The sequence below is a fragment of the Lithobates pipiens genome, unplaced genomic scaffold (genome assembly GCF_037356315.1).
Source record: "Lithobates pipiens isolate NorthernLeopardFrog02 unplaced genomic scaffold, aLitPip1_a1.2 Scaffold_8, whole genome shotgun sequence".
In the NCBI taxonomy this organism is placed as follows: Eukaryota; Metazoa; Chordata; class Amphibia; order Anura; family Ranidae; genus Lithobates; species Lithobates pipiens.
Genome location: NW_027507903.1, coordinates 681839398 through 681867394, shown reverse-complemented (window position 1 = coordinate 681867394; position 27997 = coordinate 681839398). Strand labels below are relative to the sequence as shown.

Genomic DNA, 27997 nt, shown 5'->3' with positions numbered 1-27997 from the left:
CTTTAGAAGTAGACGTGTATTGGATCTTCTCCCGGCACTCCTTCACTTCTGGCTGCTCTGAGTTCCAGGTGGAAAACTCTGGGTAAGAATTTACTTTACACTTGTTGTCTTTATGTACATTATTAAACTATATTAACATTGCATCCATCCATATGTATTCATTAGTTTGGGGGTGCCCCACTGAGGTTGTAATGACATTGTATCCATAGATATGTATTCACCTGTGCGGAGGTGCCCTATTAATGTTGTGTTGACATTGTATCCATAGATATGTAGTCATTGGATTGGGGGTGCCCCATTGTATTCATAGGTTTGGGGTGCACCATTAATGTTTTGTTGGCATTGTATCCATGGATATGTATTTATTGGTGTGGCAGTGCCCTATTAGTTGTGCTGACATTGTATCTGTAGATATATATTCATTGGTTTGGGGGTGCCCTATTCACGTTGTAATGACATTTATCCATGGATATGTATTCATTGTTTTGGGGGTGCCCTGTATCTATTCATATATTAATTTTTAGGCAATTGTTTGTTATTATCCTTACCACTTCCCCACATTTTTAACTGCTCTTTGTAGCTTCTGTAATGTCTTGCTAAAGGTTGTAATGACATTATGTCCATGTATTTGTATTCATTGGTTTGGGGGTACCCTATTAATGTTGTACTGATATTGTATCTATGGATATGTATTCATTGGTTTGGTGGTACCCCATTAAGGTTGTAATGACATTGTATCCATAGAAATGTATTCATTGGTTTGGGGTACCCCATTAAGGTTGTAATGACATTGTATCTATGGATAGGTATTCATTGGTTTGTAGGCACCCCATTAATTTTGTACTGATATTGTATCTATGGATATGTATTCATTGGTTTGGGGGTACCCCATTAATGTTGTACTGATATTGTATCTATGGATATGTATTCATTGGTTTGTAGGTACCCCATTAATGTTGTAAGGACATTGTATCCATAGATATGCTTCCATTGGTTTGGGGGTATACCCCATTAATGTTGTACTGATATTGTATCTATGGATATGTATTCATTGGTTTGTAGGTACCCCATTAAGGTTGCACTGACATTGTATCCATGGATATGTATTCATTGGTTTAGTGGTACCCCATTAAGGTTGTAATGACATTGTATCCATAGACATGTATTCATTGGTGTGGGGTACCCCATTAATGTTGTACTGATATTGTATCCATGGATATGTATTCATTGGTTTGGAGGTGACCCATTAAGGTTGTAATGACATTGTATCTATGGATATGTATTCATTGGTTTGTGGGTACCCCATTAATGTTGTGTTGACATTGTATCCATGGATATGTATTCATTGGTTTGGGGGTACCCCATTAAGGTTGTAATGCTATTGTATCCATGGATATGTATTCATTGGTTTGTGGGTACCCCATTAATGTTGTGTTGACATTGTATCCATGGATATGTATTCATTGGTTTGGGGGTACCCCATTAAGGTTGTAATGCTATTGTATCCATGGATATGTATTCATTGGTTTGGGGGTGCCCTGTATCTTCATATATTTATTTGTATGTGACTTTTTGCCATTATTCTTACTGCTGTCCAACATTTTATAATTACAAATTTTAGCGTCTGTAATGCCTTAATCATGGCTCTAATTATTATATCGGTTTTAGTAGGCGCAGTCTGCTATGATTAGAGGTCAGTTCACTGATTAGTGGTATTTTAGCCATAGGTGCAGCCTAGTGAGCTTATTCATTCCTTCTTTTTACATGACATTTGTAAGGACTTAAGCCCCCCCTAGATGCGTATCCATAACCTCCCACCCATGGCCGACACCCGCCTCCAAAACCTGATCCCCACCTTTAAAAAACCACGGACAAGGTATGGAGTAAATGGCCAACTGGCCTTAATTTATTAACAAAAATATATATAGTTTAATAAAATACTATAAATAACTTTCAAAATGTAAACATTCCCAGCCTTTAAACGGGTCATGGGTACCATCATAACAACACACTGGTCACTGCGAACGACTTCCCACTTTTGACCTCTTGACCTCCAGACGGTATCCCCTGTCTCGGAGGCTATACCCAAACCATCACAGTGACCTACCCCTTTTTAGTGATGGACGAACTTCCGACGGGACGTTTCGCGAACGCGAAATGCGAACGGACCCAAACGTTCGCGAAACCGACCGTTCGCCGCGGGCCCCATTGACTTCAATGGGAGGCGAACTTTGCAAACCTTCATGTCGAATTTGCGGCCACGTGGTAATTATTAGGGGGTAAAACGTAGTCCCACCATCTGGACAATGACATAATACATGTATGAGGTGAATTTGGGATCGATAACTACAAGCATTTTTATTTTATTTGGGAAATTGTTCTAACAATTCAGGACTATGGAGCTAATGAAGGCAATGGAGGAGAGGGAAGGTCAGGGACCAGGGTAGGCAAAGAAGAGGGTGCAGGAGATGATCACCAGCAGCGTGACATACCGGAATGACACATGCACCGTGATAGAGGCATCTGACAGCAGCACCGTAATACAGAGCACTGACAGCAGCACCGTGACATACAGCGCTGACAGCAGCACCGTGACATACAGCGCTGACAGCAGCACCGTGACATACAGCGCTGACAGCAGCACCGTGACATACAGCGCTGACAGCAGCACCGTGACATACAGCGCTGACAGCAGCACCGTGACATACAGCGCTGACAGCAGCACCGTGACATACAGCGCTGACAGCAGCACCGTGACATACAGCGCTGACAGCAGCACCGTGACATACAGCGCTGACAGCAGCACCGTGACATACAGCGCTGACAGCAGCACCGTGACATACAGCGCTGACAGCAGCACCGTGACATACAGCGCTGACAGCAGCACCGTGACATACAGCGCTGACAGCAGCACCGTGACATACAGCGCTGACAGCAGCACCGTGACATACAGCACTGACAGCAGCACCGTAAGCAGCCCCAGGAGGAAGTCAGCACAGCACAGGGATGGTGTGATCCCCTCATAATAAGAACCCCCAGGAGGAAGTCAGCACAGCACAGGGATATCATAAGCAGCCCCAGTAGAAATATGACACCGCTCAACCTCTTCAAAGAGGAGGGTAGGGGCATATAGTACGGTGTGCTTTTTTGGGTCAAGGAAGTGAGCCAAATGAATTAAGAAGGTCTGTGTGCTTGATTAAAAAAATAGTTTATAGACATATACATGGTCTACTGGTCACATGTGTTGAATTCCTCCGAGATCCATGCCTCATTCATTTTTAGAAATGTGAGGTAGTTAACACTGTGGTGAGCTAGGCGAGTACGCTTATCGGTCACAATCCCCCCTGCTGCGCTGAACGTCCTTTCGGACAGGACACTGGATGAGGGGCAAGCCAACAGTTCGATTGCAAATTGGGCAAGCTCTGGCCAGAGGTCAAGCCTGCCCACCCAGTAGTCTAGGGGTTCATCACTCCTCAGAGCGTCCACATCGGCCGTTAACCCAATGTAGTCGGACACCTGACGGTCTAGGCGTTCCCTGATGCTGGATCCGGATGACACCTGTCGATGGGTCGGCTGAAAGAATGACCTCATATCCGAAGTCACCAACACATCTTCAAACCGGCCTCTTCTTGCAGGCGCTGTTGGATTGGTACCCGCAAATCCTTCTCTGGGAGTGGGAATTGCTCCTCTGCCAGCGCACGCAAAAGCAGAATGCAGCATTTCTCGAAGCAAGGCCTGGAAGTGCTGCATTCTGACAGCCCTCTGCGACGGCGGTAACATTTCCGCCATTTTGTGTTTGTACCGGGGGTCTAAGTACGTTGCCACCCAGTACTGGTCCTTGACCCTCATGCTTTTTATACGGGGGTCCCTATTAAAACACTGGAGCATGAAGGCCCCCATTTGCACTAAAGTGGAAGCGGTGTGGTGGCCTGGCTCCTGCTCATCATCCAGGATAATGTCGTCCTCTTCATTCTCCTCTCCCCATCCTCGCACAACAGGGATCCCAGAAAGGTTTAAAGCATGCTCTTCTTGCTCCTGCTCATCCGCCCCGGCACCATCCTCCTCTGACTCCTCATCAGACTCCTGTTGTTGACTTGTCTCAGATAGAGTAGCCCCCCCTGGGAATTCATCCAGCATTGCGACTTCCTCATCTTCCCGCTCCTGCTCCTCCACAGCCTGATCAATGACACGACGCAATGCACGCTCCAGAAAGAAGGCATAAGGTACCATGTCACTGATGGCGCCATGGCTGCGACTGACCAGTTTGGTGATCTCCTCAAATGGCCGCAGAAGTCTGCATGTGTCGCGCATGAGCAGCCACTGGCGCGGTGAAAAAAAACCCAGCTCCCCAGAACCGTTTCTTTCGCAGAGTTCATACAGGTAGACGTTAACTGCACGTTTCTGCTGGAGCAGCCTATCAAGCATATAGAAGGTTGAGTTCCATCGCGTCGGGCAATCGCAAATAAGACGTCTGACCGGCAGATGGTGTCGCCGCTGAATGTCAGCAAGGCGAGCCATGGCCGTGTAAGATCTTCTGAAATGGGCCGAGATTTTCCTTGCCTGCCGCAAGATGTCCTGGACCCCAGGGTATTTGACAAGGAATCGCTGCACGACCAAGTTTAAGACGTGTGCCATGCACGGCACGTGCGTGATTTTGCCCTGTTTCAATGCGCTAAGCAGATTGGCACCGTTGTCACACACCACTTTACCAACTGTCAAATTGAGCGGTGTTAGCCACTCATCTGCCTGTGAACGCAAAGCTGAAAGGAGTGCCGGGCCAGTGTGGCTCTTTGCTTCCAGGCACAACAGACGCAGCACGGCATGGCAACGTCTCACCTGGCATGTGGAATAGGTTCTGGGGAGCTTGGGCGGTGCAGTGGAAGAGACGCTAGCAGCGGAAAAGGAGGAGGCAGCTGAGGAGGAGAGGGAGGAGGATGGAGTAGGAGGAGGAGAAGAAGAGTCAGGCCTGCATGCAATCCGTGGCGGTAAAACCAAATCTACACGGGTGCCACGGGTTACATGCTTGACGGCCGTCAGAAGGTTCACCCAGTGGGCAGTAAAACTGATATACCTTCCCTGCCCGTGTTTGCTAGACCACGTGTCTGTGGTCAGATGTATCTTGGCACCGACACTGTGTGCCAGAGATACATTCACTTGCCGCTGAACATGGCCATATAGCTCTGGGATGCCCTTCTCTGAGAAATACTTCCTTCCTGGGACCTTCCATTGTGATGTTCCAATGGCCACAAATTTGCGAAAGGCCTCCGAGTCCACCAGTTTATATGGCAGTAGTTGGCGGGCTATGAGTTCTGACAAGCCAGCCGCCAACCGTTGGGCAAGAGGGTTATCCGGCATCATCATTTTTTTACGCTCAAACATTAGGCCCACGGAAGCCTGCCTTTTTGCAGAAAAATGTGAGCTTGGCGTGATGGAAGGTGGAGTGGAGGACAATTGTGAGGAGAGAGGAGAAGGAGAAGTAGAAGACGAGGCTGGACGGTGAGAGCCTGCAGTGTGGCTTTGTGTGTTCCGTTGCTCCCACTGGGCTCGGTGATGGCTGCTCATGTGCCTTCTTAAGGCGGTCGTCCCTAGGTGAGTATTGGGCTTACCGCGACTAACGCGTTGACTGCAAAGATTGCAGATGGCAACGCTATTGTCAGCAGCGGACACGTTAAAAAAAGCCCACACTGCGGAGCCATGTGCCGGTGTCCTGGGAGCGCCAGATGTGACCGTACATGGTCGATGACTCGCTCCTGATACATTTGCAGTCTGCTTTGTCCCTGCTGTGCAATGTAAGTCATTGCTGCTTCTCCTCCCTATCTGCTGGTCCATATCTCCCTCTGAACTCCCCTCCTCTTCCTCTCTTGTGGGCACCCACGTGACATCACTAGACACGTCATCATCAACGTCACCTTCCCCACCGCTATAAGTAGAGATCTCGGAGTAGGCAGCAACACCGGGGACCAACCTCCTCCTTGGGCTGATCTGGGTACTGGCGTCAGACTGCTGAGTAGCGCTTGTTGCTACCTCCTCTTCCTGATCCAATACCAAGAGTGGCTGCGCATCAGAAATGTCCTCTTGATATGGATCGGAAAATAATTCCAGTGACTCAAGCGGAAGGTATGTGGTGGTGGTGGTGGTGGTCGTGTTGTTGGTGGTAGTGTCTTTGGGGGTGCACATAGCAGAGAGTGAAGAAGAGGGTGCAGATCGAGAGGATGAGGAGGGTGCAGAAGAGTAAGGCTGAGCGAGCCACTCAACCAAGTCTGGTGCATCCTTTAAAGTAATTGAACGCACCTTCTGCAACTTCCCACTTTGGCTCAAGCCTGTTGCTCCTGCCCTACCCCTACCACCCCTGCGGAAGGGCCTGCCTCTTCCTCTGCATGTCATTTTTTAAATGACCCTGTGACAAAACTCTTAGTCCCTATACCGCTGAAGGACTGCTGCAGTATAGGTGAGCGGTCAGCAGTGGTGCACGTCAACCCTATCTATTGTGGACCTATAGCGGTCCTTACAGAACAGCAGACTGTACCGCACTCAAGCCTATGTACCGTAGCACCCTATACCAAGTTACCAGTCCTTATAAGAACTTTTGTGGACCAAGCAGGTTGTGTATTAGTGTTTAGCAGACTGTACGTCAGTCCCTATACCGCTGAAGGACTGCTGCAGTATAGGGCAGCGGTCAGCAGTGGTGCACGTCAACCCTATCTATTGTGGACCGATAGCGGTCCTTACAGAACAGCAGACTGTACCGCACTCAAGCCTATGTACCGTAGCACCCTATACCAAGTTACCAGTCCTTATAAGAACTTTTGTGGAACAAGCAGGTTGTGTGTTAGTGATTAGCAGACTGTACGTCAGTCCCTATACCGCTGAAGGACTGCTGCAGTATAGGGCAGCGGTCAGCAGTGGTGCACGTCAACCCTATCTATTGTGGACCGATAGCGGTCCTTACAGAACAGCAGACTGTACCGCACTCAAGCCTATGTACCGTAGCACCCTATACCAAGTTACCAGTCCTTATAAGAACTTTTGTGGAACAAGCAGGTTGTGTGTTAGTGATTAGCAGACTGTACGTCAGTCCCTATACCGCTGAAGGACTGCTGCAGTATAGGGCAGCGGTCAGCAGTGGTGCACGTCAACCCTATCTATTGTGGACCGATAGCGGTCCTTACAGAACAGCAGACTGTACCGCACTCAAGCCTATGTACCGTAGCACCCTATACCAAGTTACCAGTCCTTATAAGAACTTTTGTGGAACAAGCAGGTTGTGTGTTAGTGATTAGCAGACTGTACGTCAGTCCCTATACCGCTGAAGGACTGCTGCAGTATAGGGCAGCGGTCAGCAGTGGTGCACGTCAACCCTATCTATTGTGGACCGATAGCGGTCCTTACAGAACAGCAGACTGTACCGCACTCAAGCCTATGTACCGTAGCACCCTATACCAAGTTACCAGTCCTTATAAGAACTTTTGTGGACCAAGCAGGTTGTGTATTAGTGTTTAGCAGACTGTACGTCAGTCCCTATACCGCTGAAGGACTGCTGCAGTATAGGTGAGCGGTCAGCAGTGGTGCACGTCAACCCTATCTATTGTGGACCGATAGCGGTCCTTACAGAACAGCAGACTGTACCGCACTCAAGCCTATGTACCGTAGCACCCTATACCAAGTTACCAGTCCTTATAAGAACTTTTGTGGACCAAGCAGGTTGTGTATTAGTGTTTAGCAGACTGTACGTCAGTCCCTATACCGCTGAAGGACTGCTGCAGTATAGGGCAGCGGTCAGCAGTGGTGCACGTCAACCCTATCTATTGTGGACCGATAGCGGTCCTTACAGAACAGCAGACTGTACCGCACTCAAGCCTATGTACCGTAGCACCCTATACCAAGTTACCAGTCCTTATAAGAACTTTTGTGGAACAAGCAGGTTGTGTGTTAGTGATTAGCAGACTGTACGTCAGTCCCTATACCGCTGAAGGACTGCTGCAGTATAGGGCAGCGGTCAGCAGTGGTGCACGTCAACCCTATCTATTGTGGACCGATAGCGGTCCTTACAGAACAGCAGACTGTACCGCACTCAAGCCTATGTACCGTAGCACCCTATACCAAGTTACCAGTCCTTATAAGAACTTTTGTGGACCAAGCAGGTTGTGTATTAGTGTTTAGCAGACTGTACGTCAGTCCCTATACCGCTGAAGGACTGCTGCAGTATAGGTGAGCGGTCAGCAGTGGTGCACGTCAACCCTATCTATTGTGGACCGATAGCGGTCCTTACAGAACAGCAGACTGTACCGCACTCAAGCCTATGTACCGTAGCACCCTATACCAAGTTACCAGTCCTTATAAGAACTTTTGTGGACCAAGCAGGTTGTGTATTAGTGTTTAGCAGACTGTACGTCAGTCCCTATACCGCTGAAGGACTGCTGCAGTATAGGGCAGCGGTCAGCAGTGGTGCACGTCAACCCTATCTATTGTGGACCGATAGCGGTCCTTACAGAACAGCAGACTGTACCGCACTCAAGCCTATGTACCGTAGCACCCTATACCAAGTTACCAGTCCTTATAAGAACTTTTGTGGAACAAGCAGGTTGTGTATTAGTGTTTAGCAGACTGTACGTCAGTCCCTATACCGCTGAAGGACTGCTGCAGTATAGGGCAGCGGTCAGCAGTGGTGCACGTCAACCCTATCTATTGTGGACCGATAGCGGTCCTTACAGAACAGCAGACTGTACCGCACTCAAGCCTATGTACCGTAGCACCCTATACCAAGTTACCAGTCCTTATAAGAACTTTTGTGGAACAAGCAGGTTGTGTGTTAGTGATTAGCAGACTGTACGTCAGTCCCTATACCGCTGAAGGACTGCTGCAGTATAGGGCAGCGGTCAGCAGTGGTGCACGTCAACCCTATCTATTGTGGACCGATAGCGGTCCTTACAGAACAGCAGACTGTACCGCACTCAAGCCTATGTACCGTAGCACCCTATACCAAGTTACCAGTCCTTATAAGAACTTTTGTGGACCAAGCAGGTTGTGTATTAGTGTTTAGCAGACTGTACGTCAGTCCCTATACCGCTGAAGGACTGCTGCAGTATAGGTGAGCGGTCAGCAGTGGTGCACGTCAACCCTATCTATTGTGGACCGATAGCGGTCCTTACAGAACAGCAGACTGTACCGCACTCAAGCCTATGTACCGTAGCACCCTATACCAAGTTACCAGTCCTTATAAGAACTTTTGTGGACCAAGCAGGTTGTGTATTAGTGTTTAGCAGACTGTACGTCAGTCCCTATACCGCTGAAGGACTGCTGCAGTATAGGGCAGCGGTCAGCAGTGGTGCACGTCAACCCTATCTATTGTGGACCGATAGCGGTCCTTACAGAACAGCAGACTGTACCGCACTCAAGCCTATGTACCGTAGCACCCTATACCAAGTTACCAGTCCTTATAAGAACTTTTGTGGAACAAGCAGGTTGTGTATTAGTGTTTAGCAGACTGTACGTCAGTCCCTATACCGCTGAAGGACTGCTGCAGTATAGGGCAGCGGTCAGCAGTGGTGCACGTCAACCCTATCTATTGTGGACCGATAGCGGTCCTTACAGAACAGCAGACTGTACCGCACTCAAGCCTATGTACCGTAGCACCCTATACCAAGTTACCAGTCCTTATAAGAACTTTTGTGGAACAAGCAGGTTGTGTGTTAGTGATTAGCAGACTGTACGTCAGTCCCTATACCGCTGAAGGACTGCTGCAGTATAGGGCAGCGGTCAGCAGTGGTGCACGTCAACCCTATCTATTGTGGACCGATAGCGGTCCTTACAGAACAGCAGACTGTACCGCACTCAAGCCTATGTACCGTAGCACCCTATACCAAGTTACCAGTCCTTATAAGAACTTTTGTGGAACAAGTGAGTTGTGAATGTTTAGCAGACTGCAGCAGAAGGGCAGCAGTCAAGTATAATATCCTTTCTATATTTGGAAGAAAGAATATTATACATGTACAAGCCTATTACTGTACCACTGATACCAGTCCTGAAAAGAACCTTTGTGGAACTAATAATAACAGCAAGTCTTTAAAATTACCCTCACTGCCTGACAACACTGCTTCCTTCCTGTCCCTATACAAATTGGCAAAAAAAGAGAACGATTAGTGGTTACTGGAACAGCTCTTTTGTGGACCTTGATAGTAACAGCTAATGATGATGATGATGATGATGATGATGAAAGACTAATCTGGCTGTCCCTGTAGCATACACCGTCCTTTCCCTTTCTCTAAACTAACAAAAGACACTCAGGCTGCTGCAAGAATCAGCAGCACAGCAAACCTATCAACACCTAACACCTATACCAGTCCTGAAAAGAACTTTTGTGTACCAAATAGCTAGTGGTTTATCTCTCCCTACTCCACACAGGAACCTGTCCCTATCTTAACAGAAGAAAGAATGTAAAATGGCCACCGGATCGGGTGTATTTATAGGTTAGGGGGAATGTACAAGTGTCCATGTGCTGTCATGTCTCAATTGGCTGTCCTGTATCACATGATAAACGTGTCACCAAAGGTTAAAGTTCTTGTATACATTAAACACGTAAGTCCGCCGCGGCGAACGACGGAAAAAGGCGTTCGAACGTGCGGACCGCGAATGTCGGAAATTCGCCGCGAAACGACCGCCGGGCGAACCGTTCGGCCATCACTACCCCTTTTAACCCTTCCAGGTTAACAACTCTTAACCTGAAAGTACATTAACCACCCCCATCCCATGGATGGGTACAACAGTCTTTTTACCTGTAAAAACCTCCCCTTTCCTACCCAAAAATCCCCAAGCGCCGCCACAGCCTGAAAGGGGTAAAACCTTACCCTTGCAGGCACCTCCACACGCGCAGCCCTCGCTGGATGCCCTCCTGGAGACCCAAGGCCCACAGATCCGTCCCCACCTCATTCAAGTGCACACCATCACTCCTCAAATAACGCCAGGTGTCTATTTCCAGCTCCCTGTGCCTAACGGCAAGGCCCCCGTTTCTAATGAAGAATCTGCTGACCTCCTTGTTCACCTTCACCCTTGCCCGATCCACCTTCTTATCAGACAAAGCCCACCGCCAGGACATCCTGCCCACCATGTCGGACCAGACCAGCACCATGTTAGGATATGCAGCTTTTAAACGTAAGAAATCGCATTTGATGTCCCTGATGAGATCTCTCATGGACCTGACCCCCATGTCATTTCCCCCCACATGCAAGAGCAACACATCTGGAGACCTGTCTAGGCGAGAAAACCTGTGAACTTCGCCCAGGACTCTGTTCCATCTCATGCCAGGGACCCCGATCCAGCGAACCTGTGCTTCCTGCCTGGGTATGCGAAGTTGTCTGCCGTTCGGCCGAATGTCAGCTCTCTTCGCACCCCAAAAAACATAGGAATGGCCCAGGATCCACACCAGGCCCACACCAAAACCTGTAGATAAAAATTGGATTAACATACCACAACCACACGACAAACACCCCGCCTCCCCCCAAAAAAAAGGGGTGTGCCCCTACCCGCATTACACCACCCATTGCGGACGGACATACAACTTAAACCTGTCTGACTCCCACCGTCCGATTCTCCTCACAGCCTCGTCACTCAAACCCGCCCTGGATGCCTCCGTAGCCGCCCCAATCCTAAAGGAGTGAGAGGAAAAATTCCTCGGGTCGAAACCCGCCTCCGCCACGCATTTTTTAAAAACAGCGATAAACTGAAATTTGGAAAGATAAGAGCCATCCAAGTGCAACAAAAAGGGGCCCTCGCCCCGAGGTCGCCTGTGCCAAAACCTCTCCACCGCCCCTAACGGACAGATATCGGAGTCACCTATCCTCAACACCTCCACCCGCAGCCCCCGACCCATCTGATCAGTCTTTGACCGCCGTACCCGGATACCAACCGAGTCACCGTCGATCTCAACGTCGTCCCTGGCCAACCCCCCAGCCACCCGTTTCGACGGGCTGACCAGCTCACTGATCCGAAACGCCCCAAAAAAGGCCAGAGTGAATGCCGCCCGGAACAGCGCTGTTTCGTAATCCGAGCCGCAAACCTTCCCCACCACCCGGCACAAACCGCGAAGGAGGTCAAAAGAGACTGGACGCCTCCCGTCCCTCTGTTTGTGCGCCCGACGGTATCCCTTGATGGCCTGTCTCACCCAGAATTCCTTGGTATGATCCCTCTGCCCTTGCCATTTAAACAAAAATGCTAGCCCAGCCAGTTTGCGGTCAATTGAAGCTGCCGAAACCCCTTTAGCCATAGCTCCACTAAGAAAATAGAACACCGCCTGAGCCATGCCCGCAGCGCCCGGGGCCATGCCGATCGCATCCAGGCAAGCCGACCAGTCCTGCCAAACCCTCGAGTAGGCGCTCCACGTAGCCTTACTCACAGATTGCCTGATCCAATGAGCCGCTATTCCAGCGCTAAGGCCCACAGGCCCTCGGGGCATTCGATCCCATGACGCTCCGCCTCCGGTGCCAGTCCCCGGAATCTGTCCCACTGAAAACGAGACAGAGCGTCAGCAACCGTGTTGTCCACCCCCGGTAAATGAACAGCATACAGGAAAGAATTAACCTGCAAACACCGTAGCACCAGATGCCGCAACAGCTTGACAACCGGCCCAGAGGCCGCCGTCAGCCGATTAACCACCTGCACCACACCCAGGTTGTCGCAATTAAATCTCACCTTCATGTTACGGAATGACTCCCCCCAAATCTCAACAGCCACCACAATAGGAAACAGCTCCAAAAGAACCAGGTTCTTCAGCAGTCCCGCCTCCGCCCACTCCGATGGCCAGCGAGCTGCACACCATTGGCCCTTAAAAAAGGCCCCGAACCCCGTGGACCCCGCCGCATCCGTGAAGAGTTCCAGATCGCAGTTACTGATGGGCCCAGACATCCAAAGGGCCCGTCCGTTAAAGGACTCCAAGAACCCCAGCCACACCCTCAGGTCCTCCTGGAGGTCCCGACTGAGCGTTACAAAATGGGTCGGGACACAAATGCCCGCCGTAGCGGCCGCCAGCCGGCGGCAAAACACACGCCCCATCGGCATGATCCGGCAGGCGAAGTTCAGCTTCCCTAGCAACGATTGCAACCGACGAAGTTGCAACTTCCGCAATCCAGCCATCCCGCGTATTTCCGCCTGAAGCCCCGTTAGCTTGTCCAGCGGCAACCTACACTCCATCTTCCCAGAATCGATCACAATCCCTAAGAACGTGATACAATCCGTAGGACCCTCCGTCTTCTCGGGGGCCAACGGGACCCCGAACCGCTCTGCGAGATGTTGAAGCGTACCCAACAGGACCGAACAGACGTTGGACCCAGCCGGCCCTACACACAGGAAGTCGTCCAGGTAATGGATAACCGAGTTGAGACCCGACACATCACGGACGGCCCATTCCAAGAAGGAACTGAACTGTTCAAAGAAGGCGCACGAAATCGAACATCCCATCGGAAGGCACCGGTCCACGTAAAACCCCCCCTCCCAGGAACAACCCAGCAGTCGAAAACTCTCTGGATGCACCGGCAGGAGCCGGAAAGCCGATTTGATGTCCGACTTCGCCATCAGCGCCCCCTTGCCATAACGCCGAACCCAGGCAATGGCCGCGTCAAAGGAAGTGTACGTCACCGCACACTCCTCCGGAGCAATGGCATCGTTGACCGAACCCCCCTTAGGGAAGGACAGGTGATGAATCAATCTGAACTTATTCGGTTCTTTCTTAGGAACCACCCCCAGCGGGGAAACCACCAGGTCCGGGAGAGGCATCTCCCGAAAGGGACCCGCCATTCGACCCAAAGCCACCTCCTTCTCCAATTTCGCCGAAACGACAGTTGCATACTGCAGCGCGGATTTCAAATTTTTTGCCAGAGGGGGCACCGAAGACAGTGAACAAGGTATCCTAAAACCAAAACGAAACCCATCCTCCAGCGAGCGGGCCCCCACCCGATCGGGGTACCTATTGAGGAAAGGCACCATCCTTTCCACCCGCACCGGCGTCGTCCCTCTTGTGCGCAGAATCTCCGGGACGCCCCTTTCCTCTTTTAAAGCATTTGGCAAATGCGTGAGATCCCGCGCATCCGGAGCACGCATGTTTGAACCGGCAGGTGGCCCCAAACTTACACGTCCCCTCATTAAATTGCCAACAGAAACCCCAACGCTTTTCGGTCGGCTGTCCCGAGGCTGTCGAACCTCCGACCCCCGACGGAAAAAACTGGCTTGGGGCCCGCGCAGCCGTCATGAGCTTCATCCATAAGCTGATATCCTTATGATCCCAGTGAAGAGACGGTCGGACTGCCATCCTCTGTCGAAATTGTTCATCGTAACGGAGCCACGCCGTCCCTCCGTAGGTCCTGTGCGCCTCGCTGATGGACTCCAAGTACACAAAGAGCGCCGAACAGTGCTCCGGCGTCTTCTCTCCCACGACGCTTGCCAGGATCGCAAATGCCTGAAGCCAATTAGCAAAGGTACGCGGAATCAACCTATAGCGCCGTTTTTCCTCATCCTCCTTCTTCCGCTCCTCGGGCTTCAACCTGTCCAGGTTGAACTTCTCCAGCGGCAACAGGGTGAAAAGCTCGACATACTCACCCTTCCATATTTTCTCTTTCACCTCCGGTTTAAGATGCGCACCTAACGGGCCCTCGAAGCATACGTACACTTCGCTCCTCGCCGCATCCGCCAACCGCACCGAGTCCGCACCCTTCTCCGCGGGTTTACTACCCCCCCCGTCGGCCGAGCTGGCCGCCGGCGATGCCAACGGCACCGCAGCCGAACCCACCTCAACCGTAGGTGCAGAAGCCTGCACCCCGGCCACCCCCCCAGCCTGGGCCACGAGCGGCCCAGGCACCTGCGGCCAAGCCTGTGCCGGTCCCCCCACAGCCCCAGGCTCAAACCGCTGAACCAGCTCCTTCAAGCCCAACCACAAACCCCCCAGGCCTTCCCGCCCCACCCTGGATTCCTGCGCCCTATCCTTCGGGGGGCTGACTGCAGCCTCGACATTCCCCCCTACCCCGCTGGAACCCGGACAACTACCCCGTGCCATCAAGTCATGCAACAAAGAAGAAAAAGAAGAAGAAACACACTCACCGGGCTGCCCAGGACCGGACCTCGCAGCCGCCTCCTGCGGACCCACCGTCGACGACCGACCGTCCTCGCCATGGTCATCCGACTCCGACAGCTCGCCCTCGGATCTTTCGCTGACAGCCGGCGGTTCCTGGCGTGGCGTGCGACTCACTGATGGACCAGCTTCCATGGCCAAGGGTCTGCGGTGCTGCACGCGAGATGCCCTCTGCTCCCGACCACCAGCCCCGCTCTCTCGCCTCGGTGAAGGGGACCTGCGCCTCCCGGCCCGCCGACTCTTCCCTGCTCTCGTCCCGGCAGTGATCGCCCTGGCCTCCGGACTCTCACGGTCTCCGCTACCCCTGCGCCTGGGACTGGGGGCCGCGGCAACTGGAGGGGCCCCCACCCGCTGCAGGTCCTGACCCCGCCGTCCTGGCTGGCTGCCGCTGTCTTCCTCTCCCCCGGTGCCCGACGGCCTCCCCGTGCATCGGCGCCGCGCAGGGGGCGCCGAACCCTGCGCCATGTCCGTCACCCGCGCAGGCGTGTCCTGACCCCTCCTCCGCACACCTCTCCGTGGCACTGCACTCTGCTCAGAAGTCCCCGGGGTGGAAGCCGAAAGATCCTGACGCTGCCCATCGGACCCTGAGCCCACCTCCCTCCTGGGAGTGCCCGCCAGCGCACGTTGAGGCCCACCCGGGCCGGCATCCGGGCTGTACCGCTCGGGCGGCCGGGAACGCCGAGCCCGAGGTGTAGCCCCTGCTCCCCTGGTGTCTGTGCCCCCCCCCTCTGCTGCCATGGCCGCAATTTGCTCCCGGAGCCACGCAGCGCCCTGGCCGTGTACCGCCGCCCGCAACTGAGCTAGGAACGCCTCCGTACCTGCCGCCATGCTGTCCCCCAGATCCGAGCGGGAGGGTGCGTGCAATCGCTTCCTCCTCCGCTCTCCGAGTGAAAGCATGGTACGCCGCTATCACGTACCATGCCGTAGCTCCGCCCCTTACCTCCGCCTGACCCCTCGCCTTAAAGCGGCCTCCCCCTGGGCAGCTAATTAAAGTGGCAACAGGGCTGTCCTGCACCTGTCATGCCGTCCTTACGCCGACCCCCTCCCCTTCGGGGGGGGGGGGTATGGCTGCAGGACTCTCTTGTCTTGGATACACCAGCAGCAAGCCCCCCCCCCTCCCTTCCATAATTTCTGAACCATCTTTATTCCTCCTGGGAATGTTGGGTGTTCCCACCTACCTTTGTGTGGTCCAGTTCTTCCTGTAACAAATTCCATAATATATAATAAGAATTCTGCAAGGATGGTGGTAACCCCTCCTAATGGGTAAAGCAGGTGTGCAGAGCCAGGAGCTCAACAAAGGAGATCAAAGGTCCTCATCATGGGCACAGAAGGTGTACACACAATGGAACTTGGAACAGGGATGGTGGGAACCTGGGATATAGACTGGGGAACTCAATACAGGAATGGTGCAGGAATGGTGGGAACCCATCATATCGCGCAAAGCAGGTGTACATTACTGGGAACTCAGTGCAGGAATGGTGGTAGCCCATCATATCAAGCATTACAGGTGTATAGACTGGGGAACTCAATACAGGAATGGTGCAGGAATGGTGGGAACCCATCATATCGAGCACTGCAGGTGTACAGACTGGGGAACTCGATACAGGAATGGTGCAGGAATGGTGGGAACCCATCATATCAAGCAAAGCAGGTGTATAGACTGGAGAATTCAATACAGGAATGGTGGGAACCTGTCATATCAAGCACAGCAGGTGTATAGACTGGGGAACTCAGGGCAGGAATGGTGGGAACCCGTCATATTGAGCACAGCAGGTGTACAGAATGGGGAACTCAGTGCAGGAATGGTGCAGGAATGGTGGGAACCCATCATATTGAGCACTGCAGGTGTATAGATTGGGGAACTCAGTGCAGGAATGGTGGAGGAATGGAGGGAACCCGTCATATCGAGCACAGCAGGTGTACAGAATGGGGAACTCAGTGCAGGTATGGAGGGAACTCTCACAATGGACATAGAAGGTTTGCAAAGCCTGGTACACAATGCTGGAATGATGCAAACCCCTTATAATGGGCACAGCAAAAGTGGAGAGCTCAAACCTCAATGCAAGGAAGGTATAAAACTCCTCATAATGGGCACAGCATCAGCCCGATATAAATATATATGTTTTTCATTTAGAGGGTGTGATTGTTTTTCTGGAGAGTATGTTAAGGGTTATTTTTGCCCAAGATGGGATTCAGGAAAGTGTTATATGTAACCCTCAGTTGACATTTAAAGACCATTGTAAACTTACAACATAACAATCTTCATTTCGCCTTCCCAATTGGTTTCCATGCATTTTGCCGAAAATGGAAACATTTCTTGGAAATAAAGACTCTGAGCTTTGCTCATCCCTTCCCCTTCTCATCCTTCCCGGACCAATGTACATGACAGTTCTCTGCATCCTCAGTGTGTAGTCTGATTAGTAGAAATATGAAGGATTTCAGCTAACAGTTGGTTTGTGTTATTCAGGGAGATGGCTCTGTGTGTGATGATGATCCTGCTGGTGATCCCGCCGTCTCTGGCACAAGAAGGTAAGTGATGGAGCCTGGGCACACTTACCCAATGAGTGAATCACAATCTTCTGTCTTCCTCTATTTTTTCTGATCATTTTCAGTATTTGTTGTGTTTCCCTTGTGCCTAGGGCGGGGGGTCAGCAACCTGTAGATCGCAATCTACCAGTAGATCTCGGACAGGTGACTGGTAGATCGCAGTCTGGGCTTGCTGACCCTGCCATTCCAGAGCATCAGAGTTCATGACTAGTGTAGTCTAGATATCCCCAACCTTCTTTTACTGTCCTTGGACCACACATACTACCCCAACCCCTTTTCTTTTACCCCCCCATAAAATAATGAGACCACACAGGAGTTTGGAGTATAAAAATGGCCATAGCAGCCTTTTATTATTAACCAACTATTAAATATTTTCCAATTTTATCATATAACCTTTGTAACGACAACTTTTTAAATAACAGTCTATTGGTCTCTGATGGTACCCGAAACTTAACACTTTCCACCACTACACTGCGGGACCTTTTTCACCATAACAGGCCTCCAGCCGAATGATCAGTTTGGAGACAACCCCCTTCCCGCAGTGCAACCATTACCGTATTCCAGCAGACACTGTTCCACTGGAATAAACCAGAGGGGCACATACTACCGATGAGCCCCCCACCACTTCCATCACGTATGATTTTGCCACCATCAAAGACCAAAGACACCGCCGTTACACAGCTGCTATGACGACCCAAGTCCACGGTTCCTGAAATAAAAGGAAACAAACAGACAACACACAACAGAAACACAGGGAGGGTGGGTGGGAAAACGGCCTCCTTCTGTCTCTCTCACTGACTGTGCCCGGAAGTCCCCGCCTCCCCTTTAAATAAACTCTCCTCCCCCTCAGATTCCTTTATTTCTTAAATCCTCCCCCTTAAGACTCCTCACACTTTTTAACCCTTTGTTGTCTCACTATTCCACATAGTCATGCCCGGCCCTGCACTATTTTGTTTCTCTTTTGTTCGTTCCGGGCCTCACTTGACTAGTGTAGTCTAGATATCCCCAACCTTCTTTTACTGTCCTTGGACCACACATACTACCCCAACCCCTTTTCTTTTACCCCCCCATAAAATAATGAGACCACACAGGAGTTTGGAGTATAAAAATGGCCATAGCAGCCTTTTATTATTAACCAACTATTAAATATTTTCCAATTTTATCATATAACCTTTGTAACGACAACTTTTTAAATAACAGTCTATTGGTCTATGATGGTACCCGAAACTTAACACTTTCCACCACTACACTGCGGGACCTTTTTCACCATAACAGGCCTCCAGCCGAATGATCAGTTTGGAGACAACCCCCTTCCCGCAGTGCAACCATTACCGTATTCCAGCAGACACCGTTCCACTGGAATAAACCAGAGGGGCACATACTACCGATGAGCCCCCCACCACTTCCATCACGTATGATTTTGCCACCATCAAAGACCAAAGACACCGCCACAGCCCGCAAGGATAACCCCTTACCCTTGAGGGCCCCTCCACACCCGCAGGGCCCGCTGAATCTCCTCCTAAAGACCCAGCGCCCACCGGTCAATACCCCCAGCCGAGAGGTGAATCCCCTCGCCCCCCGGAAAACATACCCACCTTAGGCTCCAACTCCATGTGTATAACAGCCCAAACCCCCTTACATGAAACCACTCACCCACAACCTTTTACACCACATACAGGCTTTATTATACTTTGCCACTGATAATGCCCAAATCTTGTAGTCCGGGCAACAATGTCGGACCACCCATGAACCCGGCAGGGAAAGGTTGAGCGGAGTGCCACCTTCTGACTTAAACAGCCGAGCGTACCCCCCCGATGAGACTGACCCCTAAACATCCTCTCCCACCCGGAGAACCAGAACGTCCAGTTGCCTGACCGAGCCAAGCTTAATGTTGCACCTCCGGTACCACCCTGTTCCACACCATCCCAGGGGTCCCCATCCAGTGGATACACACCTCCTCCCGAGAAACGCCCAGCCGCCTGTTATCTGATCTATCCTCCGCCTACCTGGCCCCCCAACAACCTAGGGATGCCTCAATATCCAGACAAGGCGTATGCGCACTTCATCCGAAAGGACAGAACAACAAACAAGGGTATCACCAAAGACACAGGGATGCCCCCATGACCAGACAAGGCGTATGTGCACTTCATCTGAAAGGACAGAACGACAAACAAAGGGGTAGCCCCAACAGACCTAGGGATGCCGCCATATCCAGACAAGGCGTATGCGCACTTCATCTGAAAAGGACAGAGCGACACACAAAGGGGTAGCACCAACAGACATAGGGACGCCGCCATAACCAGACCAGGCGTATGTGCACTGCATCTGAAAGGGCAGTATGACAAACAAGGGTAGTACCAACAGACATAGGGATGCCGCCATATCCAGACAAGGCGTATGCGCACTTCATCTGAAAGGACAGAGCGACACACAAAGGGGAAGCACCAACAGACATAGGGACGCCGCCATAACCAGACCAGGCGTATGTGCACTGCATCTGAAAGGGCAGTATGACAAACAAGGGTAGTACCAACAGACATAGGGATGCCCCCACATCCAGACAAGGCGTATGTGCACTTCATCTGAAAGGACAGCACGACAAACAAAGGTAACACCCACAGACATAGAGATGCCCCTATATCCAGACAAGGCAGATTTGCACTTCACCTGAAAGGACAGAATGGACAAAACCAGGGTAACACCAACCTAGAACACATTCCACAACTAAAGCAAAGCCAACTATTAGATAGCTACCTCCAACCCCGTACCATGCCCACTCCCAAGTGTGTAACCATATGTAGGCAAACGCCAGTGCGAAAATACCTACCTTCTCACCGTGCAATCCTCATTACCGCCACCTCAGTCAGCCCCACCCCTGGCACCCCTGTGGTCGCCCATACAGTCCAACCCCACTGCCCTAAGGCTTTACCGATAAACCACCACGACTGGAACGTGGATACTCCGGAACCCCCCTTGTGCAACTAAAATGGCCCGCCCCCCTAAAAACTGAACACTCAAAGAGTCCATCACCACCCTCCCAGGGCAGACCTGGGAACCAGGCAATGTACACAGCTGCACACTCCCCTTTTCCCTCCGGTCTGACCTAGACCCGCACAAACGTAACCACACTACCCTCCCCTGAAATCCACATCTAGAGCCGTAAAAAACCCCCCTTTATTCCGCCTGTAGGGGCCCACCAACACCCCCCCCCCACTCGAATGGCGCCAAAAACGCTATGTAAAACAGCTGTATAAATTGTATCCCTTAAGTCAAGGAACACATGGAACCCCAATGGCCCCCATGTCCCAAAGAACGCAAAACAATTGGCAATCAAGGGTCCGCATGCATGTGACCCCTCCGAAGCCCTGTAAACGCGTGTGGCTCCCAACACTCCCTCCGCGACGTCCATCTGGCCCCCGAGAGTGGATGAACAAAGCCAAACCAGCCATTTGCCGCCTAACGGCGGACACCGCCCCCCCATACCCACATGTGCATGGAAGGAAATACCGCACCCACCTTCTGACTTCCGACCCAACCAACACAGCCCCCAGCAAGCCATACAAAAAACCATCCATGCACTCCTTACCGTGTTGCAAGCCACCCGGCCGACCCACTCACCCCCGGGGACCCCTCCTTCTCTGCAGATGGAGCTACCTCCCGAACTCGGCCCACGAAAAACCGAGACAGGAAATCCCACAGAGTATGGACACTTCCTAGGAGGCGTGCAGCATACATAACAGTGGTCAACTGTATGCAATGCCCATACGAAAATGGTGCAGCAACCGTACCACCATCTGTTAGGACGTGGGTATGCGGTAGACAACCCGTACCGCACACAGTGTCAAACTGCCACCCACTCTTCAAGTTCCTACACGGCTCCCCCACAACTCCATAGCCAGGCCCCTGCCAACCAATCAATGTCAGCTTACTCCCCGGTCCAGCCCAAATCGACCACCCCTGATACTCCTCCAACACGCGCGCCCAACAGTCCGGTCCCCTTCGTATTCCGTAGAAAACCTTATAAATCGGGCCTGGTCTGCACCCTAGCTGTTGCCACCGACAGCCGTCGGCAGAAATCCCTGCACGCGGACTGCTGCGACCTGCAAACGTAAAACACGCCCAGTAAAGACTAATAACCCCAATCAAACCCCGCTGACCCGACATACCCGAATCTCAATCCCGACCACCTACACTCGAGGATCCGGGGCAACCCTGATGCCCCAGAAAATTAATATCCGCCCACGAGCCCTCAGTATTTATAACCGCCACCCATGGCATGCCGAACCCACCTGCAAAGTGCCGTAACATAGACAGGAGAATCGCACCCCCCTTTCGAGGTCGGTATCCCCACACCCAGAAAGGCATCCAATAGCGGACGACGGAAACAGGCCCAACATATTCTCAACCACCCACTCCCCCGTGACTAACATATGAAACTGCTTGCAAGGCCTGGAGCAACCCCTGGCCAGACCTCCATTCCTGCAACGGTCCCTTGCCCCAGCATCCCCGAAGAACAATGAAAAGCTACCTCGATGTCAGGCTAAGCCCCGAATGTTCCTTTCACATAGCGCTAACCCATCTGTCAGCAACGTCAAGGAAGAATCAGACGCCATACCAGCTTCGGGGTCCCTCCCCACAGCAACCGAATCCCAGCTGGGAAACGAGAATTGGGGCATAAGACGAACCTCCTTTGATTCCTCCTCAGGGACCACTCCCATTGGTGAACAAACCAACTCCCACCATATTATTTCCTTTTTTTTTTTTTTTTTTTTTTTTTTTTTTTATTATCATAACCAGGGCCCTCCCCCATGCCCCACCCTCTCCATTTATACCGAAACCCCCCCCCCCAGATTTTGTTTCGGAGCAGACCGTAAATACTGCACCATAAACGGCACCCCCGCCAGGGAACACGGCAGCCCAAGAAATCTTCTACACACCCATCAGCCTAGCCGCCCCCCCAATCAGGGTACCTATTTTGGAAAAAGGTTGCATACTTCCCCCTCTCCCCACCGTCACCATCCCCCTTGTTCGCAAACTCCTCGACACAGGCAACTTCCCTGAAAACACAGGGACAGGGGATAAGAACCCCCCACAGCAGATGCCCTCCTGCCCAGGACAGCCGTAACCCCCCAGTCCACCGTAGCTCCCATATAAACACCGAGGCGGGTGTCTCCCCAGCCCCCCACCCCCTTGAAGAAAAACTGCCTCGGGGGGCCCCACGTCTAAAACCCCAAGCGCCCACATAGGCCGATATCCCGCCATCCCACCAGAGAGATCGACGAACCACCCCCTCCCTGTTTAAAGGAAGTACCATACTGCAGCCCAGCGGACCCCCTCCGAAACCTAATGTGCCCCCCCCATTGGCCGCAGTGTAACCGGCAAGAGCCGAGCAACGTGCCTGTTGTCCCTTGACCGCTCGCTCGGCAACAAAGCCAACGCCTGCAGCCAAGGCACAACGACCCACAATCTCCAAGGTGCAGCAAGAGAAGAACTACCCATACTCACCCCGCCGTGCTGGATCCGAATCCCAGCCGTAAATGGGCTCCCAACAGCCCCTCGGAACACATGGAAAACCCCCTACGTGGCCTCTGCAAACACAACCCGCCCGGGCCCCCCCTGCACCCCGCACGTTGCACCAGCCTGCCCACCCGGACGCTGGGCAGGGGGCCCTGTCAAGGCCGAGGGGGGGGGGCTATCTGCTCTTTTTCCCCCCGTCAACCCCTGGGGTTACCCGCGGGGGCCCCCAAACAGGTCCTCCCAACCCCCCAACAACTGCCCAGTTTCCCCACCGTCCCACCAGTGCCAGGCGAAAATGCCCGACGCCCCGGGGACAACTGCCGCATCCGTACGTGCCCGCAGCATAGCACCCCCATTTCCCCACTTCCAGCAACAGACAAAGAGCATCAATAAACTCGACGTGAGACAATGGACCATCTTACCTAGCTGACGGGTAGGGCCCCACAGCCGCTGCTCCTGCCACTCCAACGATGCGAGATCCCAAGGCTGCTCCTCTTCCTCCAAACTGGACCATTCCTCCCCCGACCTCACCTCATGAGCTGGGCCCATAGGTGGAAGCAGCCTCCCAAGTGCAGCAGGCCTGGGGGCCGTAGATTCCCAGCTGCACAGTGGGCCTCACCCCTTCGGCGGATCCGTCCACCGCAGCACCAGCCCCACGCTTGCCTATCGCCAGGTGGGCCGCCCCGCTGTCCTCCTCCATTCCGCGCTTCCCACAGGCCCCGTGGAGCCGCAGGGTAACCCAGCACCTCCCCCGCTGGCTCTCCCCCCCGGCTGGCACTGTTGAAGGGGGGGGGACGCAATCTCCACCGGCCTGCGCATGCTGCCAGGGAACGGGCGCCATTACAGCCCACAGCCCCACCCCCCTCGCTCCCCCAGTGACAAGTATCGTTCTGCACCTCATGGGGGCTAAACCCCCGTGTGCTCCCCGCCGGTGGGGTTGGCGGACCGCTAAAAAAGGGGGGGGGGGCACCGATGTGGCGCTGCTCGCCGCTGGGGAGAGGAGCAGGGGCGAGAAACGCCTAGTGTACCGGGCCTCCGAGCGCAGAAACGACCCTCCCTCCGTGGCGCTGACCCCTCCGCACAATCCCCATACCGCACCACCGCCTAGACGCCACTCCGTCCCCCCACTGGACGCTGCAGCCCGCCATCGCGCCGTGATAAAAGCAACCTCCTGGTAGCACTGACAGAGGAGCAGCACGTGTAAAACGGCCTCCTTCTGTCTCTCTCACTGACTGTGCCCGGAAGTCCCCGCCTCCCCTTTAAATAAACTCTCCTCCCCCTCAGATTCCTTTATTTCTTAAATCCTCCCCCTTAAGACTCCTCACACTTTTTAACCCTTTGTTGTCTCACTATTCCACATAGTCATGCCCGGCCCTGCACTATTTTGTTTCTCTTTTGTTCGTTCCGGGCCTCACTATACAGAGGGACTGCATGTAAAGTTGGAGCTGTAGTAGGGAGCAAGAGCCACATAAGCCGATGCCTCCTCTGTAGTGCCACCTCCTGTCCCATGCAGAGTGATACCAACTGCACTCCATCTCTTATCCCTGCTAGCGGTCTCCAGAATGGTGCCAGAAGCAGGAAAGAAGAGATCTTCAGGTCAGGTGTGAATCAATACACTGGGCATAATAGCAGTATTGCGTTGCTTTCTCACCACCTGCTTTGGACCCTACAGAAGCATGCAGGTGCGAGGCACTTCCAGAGTGGCCCCATTTACATGAATGGGTCGTGATTGGCAGGCGGTAGCACCCACTAAAAGCAACAGAAGCCTTAATTCCTGCTCCTCCATGTGTACACCAAAAGGAAGAAGGGATTGGGGCGTTAAAACCATAAATCAACTACAGGGATTTACAAACCCACAACAATACATGGGTCGAATTTCGAAAGAACTTTCTTTCGAAAATCTTATTTACGAATTTTCGTACGAATTTCGCACCATTAGTGGGCAGCAGCAACGGCTAATTTCCGTGCGGCCATCGAATTTTAATAATCATGACATGTTGGAAATTTTTGGAAAAAACAAACCATTTTCCCATGATTGCCATGTGATAAAAATGTGACACGGTAATACAGCAATTAGAGGTTTAAACCAGGTGTGAGGAGGCAGCACAGTGCCCGGTGATCTTTGACTTCTTCCATGTTCTTCCATGTTGTTCAGGTAGATCTCCACCACTTTAAGGTTGCCCACCCCTGGCCTAGGGCATTGTCTACTTCTGCCTGTTGCTTGGGACTGCTCTCCAGTAGATAGAACAAAAAGATTAGGACCCTTTTGATTGCATGGACTGATTGGGTCCACCTGACAGTTTTTCAGGCAGATCCGATTGGACCATCCATTGCTCTCTATGGAGCGGCAGATATCAGTGGTCATGCGTCTGCTGACAACCACGAACATCCGATCTGATCTGGTGCACTAAAAACAGATGGATGGGGATTGTTCCCCATCCATCTGATAGCAGAGCTACACTCGTAGGCAGGTGCAGTCTATTTTTTTCCATTGCAGGTGGTGCTCAACCACAGCACCACCTAGGATTCGGAATAGTTTTCATGCTGAAGACAGCATTTGTCAAAGAGAGGGGCAGGCACGGTCCACTTTCTCTAATGCAGGTGGTGCTCTAAGCCCTTGTACACACAGTCGGAGTTTCCGACAACCAAATCCATCGGATTTTGTCCGTCGGATTTTGTCCGAAACTGTTGTATACACACGGTCGGATGAAGTTGTCGGAAAATCCAATCGTTCAGAACGTGATGACGTTATTTCGTTACGACTGGACTACGTTCAGGCTAGTAGCCAATAGCTTTGATGTAGGAATTTGATCTGAGCATGCGTGGCACTTTGTCCGATCGGAATTCTTCACACATGATCGGAGTATGTCCGATCGGAGCATTTTGTCGGAAAATATATCCGGCAAGTTGGAAAATTTGGTCCGACGGATATTCCGACGGAAACAGTCCGATGCAGACCACACACAGTCGGAATGTCCGACAAAACGCTCCGATCGGACACATTCTGTCGGAATCTCCGATCGTGTGTACAAGGGCTAATGTAGCAGCAGTGCAAAGAGAGAGGAAGAGAGAGGAAGTCAAGAGGAACATGGTTCCTTCCTCTATGGTTTCCTGGGTCACCGGAGCAGCAATCTGGTTGGATGATGACAGCCCATGTGATTCTGGTGGCCATCTTGGGTAGGCAGAATCTATTTAAGATTGTGGGTAATGTAAGGACAGGTCACCCGCCTGTCAGGGGCAGTGATAGCGGTAGGAAAATGTTTCAGATTAGTAGAGAAAGCTTAGGAATCTGCGACTCTTCCTGGAAACCCTCCATGCTTGGGCTTGGACTGGCCAGGCCACATTCCGCCCCTCAAAACAGATGCTGTTAGTTCAGCTGAGATCTGCTCCTCTACCGATCATCTGTTCATCCTTGAGTGTTCCTGGTTGGGCTGCCTTCCCGCTGGGCTTGTTGTGAACTGTTATACTCTGACTACCATACAAACAGGGGCAGACTGACCATTGGGCCACTCGGGCACTGCCCCTAGGGGGCCCAATGAGGGTTGCCAGCCTCAGTAAAACCAGGGACAGTATGTAAAAATGTGTGGTTTTTTTTACATCTGTCTCTGAAATGTCCCTTACCGACATACTTTTGGTCTAAAAATCCTGAGATTATAGCTGCCCCACCTCTCCAGTACCTTCTCAGCCAATAGAAACGTGTGTGTATACTGTGTGTGTGTTTGTGTATACTGTGTGGCCCCATAATCTCTGATTGCCTGGGGGACGCATAATTTCCTATTGCTCGGGGGCCCCATGAGTTGTCAGTCCGCCCCTGCATACAAGTTCTTTCATCTGGACTGAATGTGTGTTGTTGCACCACGCTGCACCCCCCCCCCCCTAAATCCACACACTTCCTATATATATATTCCCTCTTATATACCTTGGGGGTAGATGTGTCTTTGCACTATATATATACAGCATACCTGTAGCAATAAGTGATTTGAGTTTCTTTTCTTCTAGACATGAACGGTAAAGTCTTCCTCTTCCCCAAAGAAACCAACACAGATTACGTGTCTTTAACACCCAATATTACAAAGCCATTGGAGAAAGTCAGCGTCTGTCTACGTTCTTACACCGATCTCCCGGGCACCTGCAGTCTCTTCTCTCTAGCTACTCCTGGCATGGAAGAAGCTTTTTATATCGCCGATTATTCACTCTCCACCTCTATATACATAAACGGGAACTCCACTAGATTTATTACAGCCTCCGAGTCATTGGTCTGGAGGCACATCTGTGTGACCTGGGACTCGGACACTGGAGTGGTCCTACTTTGGATCAATGGAAAGCTCTACCTCAGAACGGTCTCCACAAAAGGGTCTTCTATCGCGGCTGAAACCAGCATTGTCCTCGGCCAGAGACAGAACACTTTTGAGGGCCAGTCTTTCTCTTTGTGGCCATTTGTTGGAGAAATAAGCGATGTCCACATGTGGGATTATGTCTTGACACCAGATGAAATGCTGCAAGCCCTACATAGCAATGCCCAAGGAAATATCATTAACTGGAATTCTCTTCGTTATGAAATTAAAGGGGATATTCTTGTCCAGCCAAAATTTCAGTGCACATATCTCAACCACTATAAACCTTGTAATTAAATCCACACACCCTTTTGAGCCCCCTTCATATTATTGCGTTTGGCTTCATTTGAGGTGGCCTCTGTCCCTTGCTTGTATTTCTACATATTGCTGCTTCTTAAAGCGGTTCTTCACCCTAAAGGGGAAGTTCCGCTAGTATTATCCCTCCCCCCCTCCGGTGCCACAATCGGCACCTTTCGGGGGGGAGGGG

At 51.9% G+C, this 27997-nt stretch overlaps 1 protein-coding gene across 1 annotated transcript; it reads left to right on the top strand.

Moving 5' to 3' along the window:
- Positions 1–27833, top strand: LOC143962116 (C-reactive protein-like). The gene is made up of 3 exons (XM_077471441.1): positions 1–82; positions 17580–17641; positions 27176–27833. Exons 2-3 carry the CDS (start codon positions 17584–17586, stop codon positions 27805–27807), a joined length of 690 nt encoding a protein of 229 aa, XP_077327567.1. The 5' UTR covers positions 1–82; positions 17580–17583; the 3' UTR covers positions 27808–27833.
- Positions 27834–27997: the final 164 nt, after the last annotated feature.